Consider the following 11,909-nt stretch of genomic DNA (forward strand, 5'->3'; position numbering starts at 1 on the left):
GCACATTTTTCACACACAGAGTGGTGAGTGCCTAGAATGCGCTGTCAGAGGAGGTGGTGGAAGCAAACACAATAGCAGCATTCCAGAAGGGAATAGAGGGAAATGGGATCCTGTAAATGAAAACAGTTATAGTATGAAAAGACAAAATGTGTCGGCACAGGCTTGGAAGGCTGAAGGGCCTGTTCCTGTGTCGTATTGTTCTTAGTTCTTTGACCTGTACGATTGAGTTATCCATAAACTCGATGCATAATGGAGCATCTCTCAATCTTCTGTCTCACCAATTGGCTTGGCCCAGATTGACATGAAGTCTAGATGTATCTGGGCAAATTCAACCTTGAGCTAACTTAACAAATAGTAGAAAGTGCAAATCTAAGTGGTTTTGACATAATCTCTTGCTTTTAAATATTCCCTATTCCTTTCAGCCCAATTTGCATGGACATCACTAATGAAAATTACAAGTGTACTTTTTATGTTTGATGTCTATATTTATTCCCAATGCATTTTAGATGATTACATCTCTTTGAGATCCAAGTTTAATTAACTTTATTTATTAATATTGTATGAGGATAAAAAGTATTCTGATGTTTTATAGACTGCAATGTTCAGGGAATTATTGCCAGAGATAGACCAGTATCAATGGAAAGAAAACTGATGAGGATTTAATATCCATTATTCTTCAGCCATTGGGCTCTTGCAGTCACGTCATTAGCATAATCATCTCCAGTGGTACCAATATCCATTCTGTTATAAGTGTGAACATTTACTATCCCAGCATTGTATGCTGAAATCCCACCTGTAATAAAGGGACAAGAAAATGCATTTTCTTGTGTATGAAATACAAATAGTCACGTGCAGGTTCAATAAATAGTTAAGAAGGCAAATGGAATTTTGACCTTTGTTTCTTGGTGGTTGGAGTTTTTGAAGATGTCACATAAAAGGTTATTGCAAAGGTAGAAGCTCACAAAATTGGGGTAATGGATTAAGCATTAGGTAACACAAAGGAAAAAAGAGAGTTGAGATTAATGGGTCTTTTTCAGGTTGGAAAGATGTAACACTTGGAGTGTCATGAGGATCAGTCCTTAGGCCTCAATTATTTACTGTCTGTACTGCTGATTTGGAAGAGGACACAGACTGTTATAAATCCATGTTGACTGATAATACAAGGAAAGATGGGAGGACATGATGAAAATGTGAGTTGTCTGCAAGGAGATTTGGATGGGTTGAGTGAGTGGCTATAAAGATGGTATTGAATGTGGGGAGGTGTGAGGTCATGCACTGTGAAGGAAGAATAAAATAGCACAGTATCATGGAAGAAAGTTCAGCTCAGAGGGATCTGATTTTCCCTGTGTATGAAATACAAATAGTCACGTGCAGGTTCAACAAATAGTTAAGAAGGCAAATGGAATTTTGACCTTTGTTTCTTGGTGGTTGGAGTTTAATAGGTAAGTTTTACTACAATAATACAGGCTGTTTGTTCTGGCCACCCCTGTATTACTGTATTCAGTTTTGGTCACTCTTTTTTACGCAAGAATAGACTAACAAAGGAGATAGTGCAACAGCGTCTCAGTTAGTTGATTCTTGGGATGAATAGTTGATATTATAAGAACAGCCAAGCAGATGAGACCTCTGTCCATTAGTATTTAGAAGAATAATGAGTAATTTTATCGACAGATTGCAAATTCGGAGGGGCCCTGATAGGCTGGATGTCATGAAGATGTTTCTGCTAGTTAGTGAATCACAAACTAGGTGACATAGTTACAGAACAACAGAACACTCATTTAAAACTGAGATGCGAAGGAATTCTTTTCGGCCAGAGAGAGTGAATGTCTGGAATTCTCTACCCCAGGGGTATGTAAAGGCTAGACCATTGAAAATATAGGAGGGAGTTGACACATAACAGTATTTGAGACATCAGGCAGATCAAAATGGTGGGGCAGACTTGGGGAGATGAATGGCCTACTTATGACCTCAGGCAGTTTGCACACATCTTAAATGCTGGAATGAATTCTTATTGATAAATTCTTTCCTATGGGACTATATGTAAATGAAAAGTCTCAAACCTTTGAGCTGCTGTTCTTTGGTCCAAGTTGGGAACTTTCCTGCTATTGATTTAATCATGCTCGTCAGTATCTCAGTACCCCGTTGTAGGTGCTCCACACTGTCCCACTCTCCAACCACCGTGTGGTAATTTTTGTCAACCTGAAATAAACATTACATTTCTTTTCCATGCACAGAGATTTTAGAGCAATGAGAATAAATTCAAACATAAATATCAGGATGATTTCAATGTTGTATTCTGGATTTCTTTGTATTCTTGCATGGGATGTGGGTGTCACTGGTATGGTCAATATTTGTTTTTTTTTAAACAGAGAGTCTGCACCAGGCCACTTCCGAGGGCAGTTGAGAGTCATTGCTCAGATCTGGAGTTACTTGTAAGTTAGACATACATATTCCTACCCGAAAGGACACTTGTGAATCAGATGGGTTTTTTATTGACATTCAACAACATCAGGAGGTGATGGCCTAATGATATTATCACTGGACTGCTCATCCAGTGACTCAATGTTCTGGGGACCAGGATTTAAATCCTACCATAGCAGATGGTGGAATTTGAATTCAATTTATAAAAAAATCTGGAATTAAAAGTCTAATGATAACTGTGAATTGGTTGTTGGAAAACCTCACTTGGTTCACTAATGTCCTTTGAGGAAGGAAACTGTCATCCTGGGAGTTGCTGAGAGATAAGTGAGAGGAGGGTGGGTGTGGGGAGAAAGTAGCATAGAGTACAATAGGTGAGTGGGGGAGGGGATGAAGGTGATAGGTCAGGGAGGGAGGGTGGAGTGGATAGGTGGAAAAGAAGATAGGCAGGTAGGACAAGTCATGGGGACGGTGCTGAGCTGGAAGTTTGGAACTGGGGTGAGGTGGGGGAAGGGCTGGCCTGCATGTGACTACAGACCCACAGCAAGGTCTTTAGTTCTCAACTGTCCCCTGGGCAATAAGTAGCTGTCAATGCCCTCATCCTGTGACTGAAGAAAGAGAAAAAAACAAGAGGTTCATGTCCATCATTAGCATCTTAATTCCAGATTTGTTGAGATTCCACCATGTGTCATGACAAGACCCCAGAAAATTATTCATTTCTGGCTCAGAAATGCAATAACAATGCTGAAGGCCAAGGCCTTCCCTAAATGTCGCAGGACAATTGGAACTTTCAAGACTGGATTGATGGAATTCTGTTATGTAAGTGATACAGAGATAATGCTGAGATATAGATCTGTCACAACCTCATTGAATGGGGAAAGCTGACTAGATTGAATGGCTTACTCATGTCGTTGATGTTTCTGTCATGCAGGCTGTCACTGAAGGACTAACCTTTGCCTGATGGTTTATGATTTTGCTGTGTTGATCAGTTTTTCAAACTGGTGTCACTACCTCCCGTCTCTAAAACAGAGGCGAAGTGGCTATATCTCAGGATCTGAGATAGAATTAAATTAACTTCTAAAATTCTAAATGATGAATCCACAACATTTGAAAGAGTGCTTCGATTGATTTTTAAAAATCAATTTATTGCAATAATCTTTAAATCCTTGTAAGAAAATGCATCTGTACTCATTGTCCCACTTTGGAGAATTATCAAGCACTTGGAGCTGTCAATCAAAATCTGAACTGACAAAAATCCCACTGAGATAAAGATAGGTTGTAAAATGCAGCTTTAATCCTGCAATGATAATCCCCAGGCTTATGTCAACAAACAGAATGAAATGGCAAGCATTGTTCTTTTTAATGCTATGGAGTTTCCTTTTTCAAAAATTTAAATAGCAAAGATTTAAATGTCCTGACACCTTGACAACATTTTTTCGGATCCTCTGTTCCAAACTCTCAGACATGCGTTGCCACCTACTCTCCCTGCAGTCAGCCTTTTCAAATGACTTCAACCCAAGAATGATCCTGATCTGTGGGCTGATGCCTTGTATAATTGTAATTAGGACATGGTATTTAATGATCTACTCATTCCTCTAGAATATCCATTTTGAAAAGAAATGAACTATTTCCTACTCTTTTCACATCAATGAAACACTTTCCTCTATGTAACTCCATACCTTAGCCTCATGAATGCCCCAGAATCAAGGAACAACTTGCACGTTTTGTCTTTGGTGTGTGGAAGGTCACTGCATCATTGCCATACCCAATCACTGCTGTCACACCAATTTTCCTCCTCCATGGTTTATCAGAAACAGAAAATCTACCATCGAACATAGCTCATAGCTGGGTTTGAGGAGGAAACAGTAAATACTGCAGATGTTGGAAGCCAGATGAAGGATTCCTGATGAAGTATTGACATTCCTGCTCCTCAGATGATGTCTGACCTGCTTTGTTCACTCATAGCTGGGTTTGTAATGGGCTACATGATCAGGGAGTTATTGAAGACGGAATTGGAGTTGGAGGTCACAATCCAATCAACCATGGTCCATCTGAATGATCAGACTCTTCTAGAAAGGCTGAATAGCCTAACTCTGTTCCTAATATCTGTGTATTTATGTAGATCTGCTTTACAGGGTTTCGTAAAGTGACTTGCTGCCTACCTGCATGAGACCAAAAGCATTTCCGTTGTCTCCCCATCCATGTATTAAGGCATTGCCACCACGGGATTCCCGGGAGATGATAGCACCAATTATGGCTGGATCGATCTGGTTGGCACAGGCAACTTTATTGATCAAAACCTTGTACTTGTTCACTCTGTTCAAATCCATGCTCATCATCTTATGAGAGGCAGCGACACCTGAAAAAGAAATTCAAATAAAAACCCAATGCACTGCACTTGACATTAACAGATGTGTGTTGTGTGCTGTAACCATCAGACACAGAAATCGAACCTCTCTGTTAATTAAAACTAAGCGCCCAGAAAAACTTTCGAGGAGAAAGTGAGGACTGCAGATGCTGGAGATCAGAGCTGAAAATGTGTTGCTGGAAAAGCACAGCAGGTCAGGCAGCATCCAAGGAACAGCAGAAATGACATTTCAGGCTTAAGCCCTTCTTTCTGAAGAAGGGCTTATGCTCGAAACGTCGATTCTCCTCACCTCGTAATCTGTTAACAGTGTGAGGGAGTGAAAGAGAACTCCTAATTTCCATTATGCAAAGAAAGATAACTTATTTTCCTAATGGAAGATTAGATTCTCTACAGTGTGGAAACAGGCCATTTGGCCCAACTGTGTAGAAACAGGCCATTTGGCCCAACAAGTGCATACTGACCCTCTGAAAACTAATCTATCCAGACCCATTTCTCTCTGACTAATGCACTTAACACTATTGTCAATTTAGCATGGTTAATCCACCCTAATCTGCACATCTTTGGCCTGTGGAAGGTTGCCAGGTTTGGAGGATTTGAGCTACAGGGAGATGCTGAATAGGCTGGGGCTGTTTTCCTTGGAGCGTCGGAGACTGAGAGGTGACCTTATGGAGGTTTACAAAATTATGAGGGGCATGGATAGGGTAAATAGGCAAAGTATTTTCCCTGGGGTCGGGGAGTGCAGAACTGGAGGGCATAGGTTTACGGTGTGAGGGGAAAGATATAAAAGAGACCTAAGGGGCAACTTTTATATGCAGAGGGTGGTACGTGTATGGAATGAGCTGCCAGAGGAAGTGGTGGAGGCTGGTACAATTGCAACATTTAGGAGGCATCTGGATGGGTATATGAATAGGAAGGGTTTGAAGGGATATGGGCCGTGTGCTGGCAAGTGGGACTAGATTGGGTTGGGATATCTGGTCGGCATGGACAGGTTGGACTGAAGGGTCTGTTTCCGTGCTGTACATCTCTATGACTCGATGACTCTATGAAGGAAACTGGACTACCCAGAGGAATCCCATGCAGACACGCAGAAAATGTGTGAACTCCACACAGACAGGCTGGAATTGAACATTGGTCTCTGGCTCTGTGAGGTTGCAGTGCTAACCACTGAACCACCTTGCAGTCCTGAAATAAACAGCACTATTAAAAATCTGAACATTTTTTCGCCTGACTGAACACAAACCTATTAACATTCTGTTCCAATAAGACAACTATTAGACGTTACATTAACTTAATTTCATGTCCACAGAGTCTCTGGGTTCTCTGCTGTCTTCAATCTTCCATCTGCTGATCTCCCTAGGTGTTCTACTTTCTTTTTACTGTGAGTATATGTTACAAGAAAAGGTTCCTTTTGATATAGTGTGTCTCCTAATTTCGTTGAGAACAAGATTTTAGATGGGCAGTTAGGTCTCCGGCTCTGTAGTAGTTGCTCTGCTGTTCGTGGCAGTTGCTCAGTTTTAAAAAGGCCTGTGTTTTTTATACCCCCAACATCATTCCTTCTCATTGGTCCGATGTCATTAAAACAATAAATTCAAACGCAATTGAGTTTTAGTATCCTGGGCATAATTTGAAGTCATTGGCTAAATTTGAATCGTTGTCAAAACAGTAACCAAAACTCAGGTATCACTTTAACAGCCAATTTTTCATGAAACTATTTTGGAACAGCCCGTGTCCCAGCCTTTCCATTTGGGCAGCTAAGCCTGCACTTTAAGTTTTCTTCAATAATTAGAAAACACATGCTTTCAACGTAACAATTAAAACTGACCCCACCATCCCAAATAAATGATTGGAAATTGTACTCGTTTTGTCCAGTTCTCTGGCTTCTTATAAATTTGTTCATGGATGTCACAGAGTCATAAAGATGTACAGTATTTTAAGATAAACAGCTAATAAAGCACAGACCATGTTGTTTGCCACCACCTTTAAGGATTTGGTCAGGATTTGAAAGGGAAGAGTACCCTAATGCCAAGCCCAGGTTTCTATGGTAATCTGACTTGTCTCTCAATACAGACACAGAAAGTGCTGGAGAAACTCAGCAGGTCTGGTAGCATTTCTGAAGAGAAAGCAGAATTAATGTTTTGGCGACAGTAACTCTTCTTCAGCATTGAAACGGCTGGGAAATAGTGGGAAAAAAATGAACATATTGTTCCTCTAGCTTTTCGTTGGATGAGTGGCAGGCCCACAATCCTCTGGATAGAGTAGAGGTGTTCCACAAAGGACCCACCCAGTCTGTGTTTGATCTTGCCAATGTAAAGGAGACCACATTTTGAGTAGCAATTGCAGTAGATTAGACAAAAAGAAGTGTAGGTAAAACACTGCTTCACCTTTGGACAGTGAGGAAGGAGGAGGTGAAAGGCCACACATTAAACACAGACAAAAACGTAAAACGTTGTTTGTGTTGCGCTTCATTGGAACACTATGGCCGGCCCAGGACAGAAATGTTAGCCTGGCAACAAGGCGGTTTATTGTAGTGGTAATACAACTGGAAGGCCTAAGTCAGTCTTATCTCTCAGTGTAGATTAGATTCCCCTACAGTGTGGAAACAGGCCCTTCAATCCAACAAGTCCACAAAGACCCTCTGTAGAGTAACCCACCCAGGCCCATTTCCCTTTGACTAATGCACCCTCACGGTATTGGGAATTTAGCATGGCCAATTCACCTGACCCGCACATCTTTGGACTGCAGGAGGAAACCTGAACACCCAGACGAAACCCACGCAGATGTGGAGAGAATGTGTAAACTCCACACAGACAGTCGCCTGAGGCTGAAATCGAACCTGGGATCCCTGGTGCTGTGAGGCAACAGTGCTAACCACTGAGCCAACATGCCACCATGTAAAGGATAGTGCTGTGGGTAAGGGATAAAAGTCAGATTGTGAGCCTATGCATCATCACATTAAAACTATGTTCAAAAGAATTCCTGATAAGACCAACATAATTTTCCAATAAAGGTCTCAATTTTGAATGCAAATTGCAGAATCAGTAAAACTTGATAAAACAACTGTGAATGGGAATTCACTTTCAAAGTATTCCTGTACATTGCAGGTGCATACCAATCATGGAAATGTTAAGTTATGTTGATTCCTCACCTGTTACACTCAGCCTGTCCTGTTTTGCTGTTTTATCAGAAGCACCAGTTGTATCAACCTTTGTGATATCGCCATAGATGGAGGTATCTAGCACAATGAAGACAAAATGGCTGAGTTATGGAAAAGTGGCAAACACCAAGCAAATGCAGCAGTAGTGCCCATACTGTATCCTCTGATCCTGAGTGAGGTGAAGGCTAAAACAGCTTCTGGGGAGTATTTGACCCAGGAGTGCTCCCCACATTGAGGTAACTGACTCTAATCAAGCAGAAGAAACATCTCCATTCTCACTGGAGATACAGTCTCACTGAAGTGTTACGGCACAGAAGGAAGTGACTTGGCCCATTGTGCCTGCTCCAGTTCTATTACTTAATGCCAATCTCCTTCCCTTTCACCATATTCCTGCACAGCTTTACTATCCAAATAATCACCCCTTGAATGCTGCAATTGAACCTGCCTCCACCACACTTCCAGGCAGTGCATTTCATACCCTAACTACAAACTATGTGACAAAGATTTTTCTGAAATTGTTTGCGCAGCACTGTAGATCGAAGCCCTCTCACTCTGTATGTGCAGGAACAGCTTCTCTCTATCTTCTGTACTGTCTGCTCTATATGACACTCTGTATATCACCTTTCATTAAAAATTCAAAGATTAACAATTAGTAGAGCTATGAGGGAAGAGCCAAGGAGTGGCATTATTTATTAAATGTTGCCTTTAAAATATAACTTTTAATCAGTACAAGTGAACTCCAGAATATTTCAAATATTGGATGGAAAATTAAGGTTACCCTGATTTTTGGACAAAGGGGTTGCAATTCATGACAAGACCCCTCCAAATTGCCCCTGTGTGCAGTTGGGGAAGCTTTCGCAGCATTGGTTACTGACCAGATGGTACAGCAATCTGTTACTCTTCAAGGCAGTTGGGTGGGGGTGGTGGGCAATTGTCAGAGGGGATTCCGTGCTGGAGGAAGTTAGGTTCTTAGCTCTGACATCCCTAGTGGTGACCCACTTTACCTCAAAAATCCTTACTCCCTGGATTATCGCTGGGAGGTTACCTCCCTTTATTGCTGGTGCCTCGATCATAAAGGAGAAATGGGGCGGGGTCAATCTATATTGACAAATCGTCTGTTATTGGACTTTTAATCATGGAAATTGCCCACCCACCTTTGTTCCTGTCCTTTTCCAACTGTGTCATTGTTAAGATGCCCCAATCTGTGTTGTCGTGGGAAGGGACAATGAACCAACATGGCTGCCAGATCCATCTCAGCTCCTGTTGCCTATAAACTTCAGGGGTATGGGATGCACAGACTGTCAGATAAAGCAGACAGATCAACTGCCAATATAATGTCTTGTGATCTAAAGAGGCTGGACTGGTGCAATCACTGGGCAAGCTTGGCACTTACCTATAGTGGCAAATGTATGGGGGTTAGCGAGGGTGGCATAAACTCAATTAACCAATCCCTCAGCAATGGGAGTAGATTTGCTGATATGCATGCCATAAATGCAGCCTACAGACTGCAGGCTTTCCCAAAATGTCATATATTCTTTCATCCATTTGTGCAAAAGTTTCAGAAACTTGTACATTTATTCCAAAAACTGTGAATCACTATATTGTATCAAACAGCATCATTTAAATCACTGCCATGATTATTGATTGTGTAAATTGTACATAATATCATTGAGCAACTGTTACTGCAACATCCAGTGCTACAAACTTTCAATCTTCCACACTTGCACATGTATTTCTGTTCACACAAAGACCAGTGTAGAACAATGAGACTGTACAACTAGTTACCCAATGTCCTCCTTTACCATACCAAATAAAGTTGGAATGATAAGTGCAAAGGGATAAGACAGCATGAAACAGGCAAGTGCTTAATACTCTCTGATGGCTCCGTAAAGAGAGTAAAGAAATGAGCTAACATCCTGAGTTCCCATTGTTTCCTCGTCATCATTTCCTGCCTCCTGTCCATATGCCAAATGTTTTTCCTTCTGTATTACAGACTATAGGGGCATTTGAAGTATCTTTGCTTCTTGCTAACGTTCCCTGCCCCTCTGTATCTGTCGGAGCAGAGGAGGGAACTACAGTGTGACTTTTAGCGCAGAGCAATGCCATTAGGAGTGACACCTTTGGAGGGGAAAGGGATCTTTGGAGGGGAAAGGGATCTTTGGAGGGGAAAGGGACCTTTGGAGGGGAAAGGGATCTTTGGAGGGGAAAGGGATCTTTGACTCTGCTGGGCAATTGACTTCAGCCAGAATTGTTGTTATTGGAGTAAATTCTTTCATCAGTTTCATAGCTATGAGAGTACAGAAACAGTACTTCCGCCTTGTAAAACATTATTTCCTGCCATCTTAAAATTACACTTTAATGTTAACTTACAAATTAATGCATAGAAAATCGCATTAAAAGCAAAAGTACAGGAACAAGGCATTTGATCTGTCTGTTCTATCCTCGCATTTAAGATTCTCAAAGATTACCTCCTTAGGAAGGGTTACACCTGAAACATCGACTTCTCCATTTCCTGAAGCTGCTGTGTTCTTGGAGCCCCCTGCCTGTCTATCCTACATCTCTTGAACTTACTGATCAGAATATGCTACCCATTACATATTTTGACTCTTAACATTAATTTGAGATACGAATGCCTAATGGAATATCAAAAGAAATACTCACCTATTACTGTGCACATTGCTGCTGTCACACAGGAAATCAAATGAGCTGGGCTGGAGCTGGAAGTTACACAAATACAAGATGTGTCATCAGAATGAAATGTTCTTGGCAATTATTCAGAATCTTTTCACACTGAAGTTCTCCTGTATTATACTGCAAGAGTCTGACTCAGCAGATAATATGCAAAGCTGCTGTTACATGTCATCAAAGTTTGATTCTGACAGCAGAACCCCACTTATCACCACAATGGTAAAATACAATTGTTGGAAAGCTGAAATAAAAATAGTAAATGCTAATATTCTCACTAGCTCTGGCAGCATCAATGGAGAGAAAGGAACACAGTTAATTGGGCTGGATTTTCAAAGCAGGGGAAGGATCCTGACATCCAGATGAATTCCAGGTTTTGTTCACAATGCTGTGACTCTCACCACGCTACTTGCATTTCCAAAAATCAAGTACAACAAGTAATTAGGAAAGCTAATAAAATATTATCACTTGTTGCAAGTGGCATTGAATACAAAAGTAGGGAGATTATGCTTGATAGAATCCCTCCAGTGCAAAAAACAGCTGTTGGGCCCATTGAATCTGCATCAACTGTCTGAAAAGCATCTGCCCCAAATCCCTGTAACAGCCCTTCCTTTACCATGGTTAACCAGTCTAGTGTGTACATCCCTGGACACTAAGTGACAATGTAGCATGGTCAATCCACCATATGTTTGGACTGTAGGAGGAAACCAGAGCACCTGAGGAAAGCTACACACTTTGGTTCAAAGTGGGAATATAGAATAGAGTGGGAAAGAAGTATTTTAAGTAAAGGTTCACTGCAAGAAGTAAAGGCTCTAGCACAAGTTGTACATGGGAGAGAATAAAAGGGGCAATTGAGAGGCTGTCCTGCAGAGAGACCCACAGAGGAGGAAGGTCTTGAATCACAACATGAAGCAAGTGTATGGAAAACAGCTGATTGGTGAGTAGGACTGATGACAATTTGTAATCTTTCAAGGAAATGCAAGGTCTTCAGTTTGTTTTTACGTCCCTCATGTTTTTTCCTCTTAAAAATACCTTGATAAGTCAAAGATTGATATTTATAAAGAAAGATTTACAGTAAAGTGTGAAGAGCAGTAACTAACCAATTACATCAAATATGATAGTTGTGGCAGGAGGGGTGATGTGTTGCTGTGCTGAACACCAATCGATCCAGGATGAACACATTTCTAGTAAATGTTTGCAACTTGAGACCTTTAGATCCGTGTCGAGAAGCTGGATTTTGAGCTTCAGATGTTGCACAACATTAGAGAAGGGGATAGTCAGCTA

At 41.2% G+C, this 11,909-nt stretch overlaps 1 protein-coding gene across 1 annotated transcript; it reads right to left on the minus strand.

Annotated features, from left to right (window-relative positions):
* Positions 1–464: 464 nt before the first annotated feature.
* LOC140496076 (lysozyme g-like) lies at positions 465–11,066 on the minus strand. The gene is made up of 5 exons (XM_072595591.1): positions 10,602–11,066; positions 7,932–8,018; positions 4,581–4,777; positions 2,061–2,199; positions 465–793 (listed from the first exon to the last, which is right to left on the minus strand). The coding sequence occupies exons 1-5, from the start codon at positions 10,615–10,617 to the stop codon at positions 660–662; spliced, it is 573 nt and encodes a 190-aa protein (XP_072451692.1). The 5' UTR covers positions 10,618–11,066; the 3' UTR covers positions 465–659.
* Positions 11,067–11,909: the final 843 nt, after the last annotated feature.

Source organism: Chiloscyllium punctatum, chromosome 25 (genome assembly GCF_047496795.1).
Source record: "Chiloscyllium punctatum isolate Juve2018m chromosome 25, sChiPun1.3, whole genome shotgun sequence".
Taxonomy (NCBI): domain Eukaryota; kingdom Metazoa; phylum Chordata; class Chondrichthyes; order Orectolobiformes; family Hemiscylliidae; genus Chiloscyllium; species Chiloscyllium punctatum.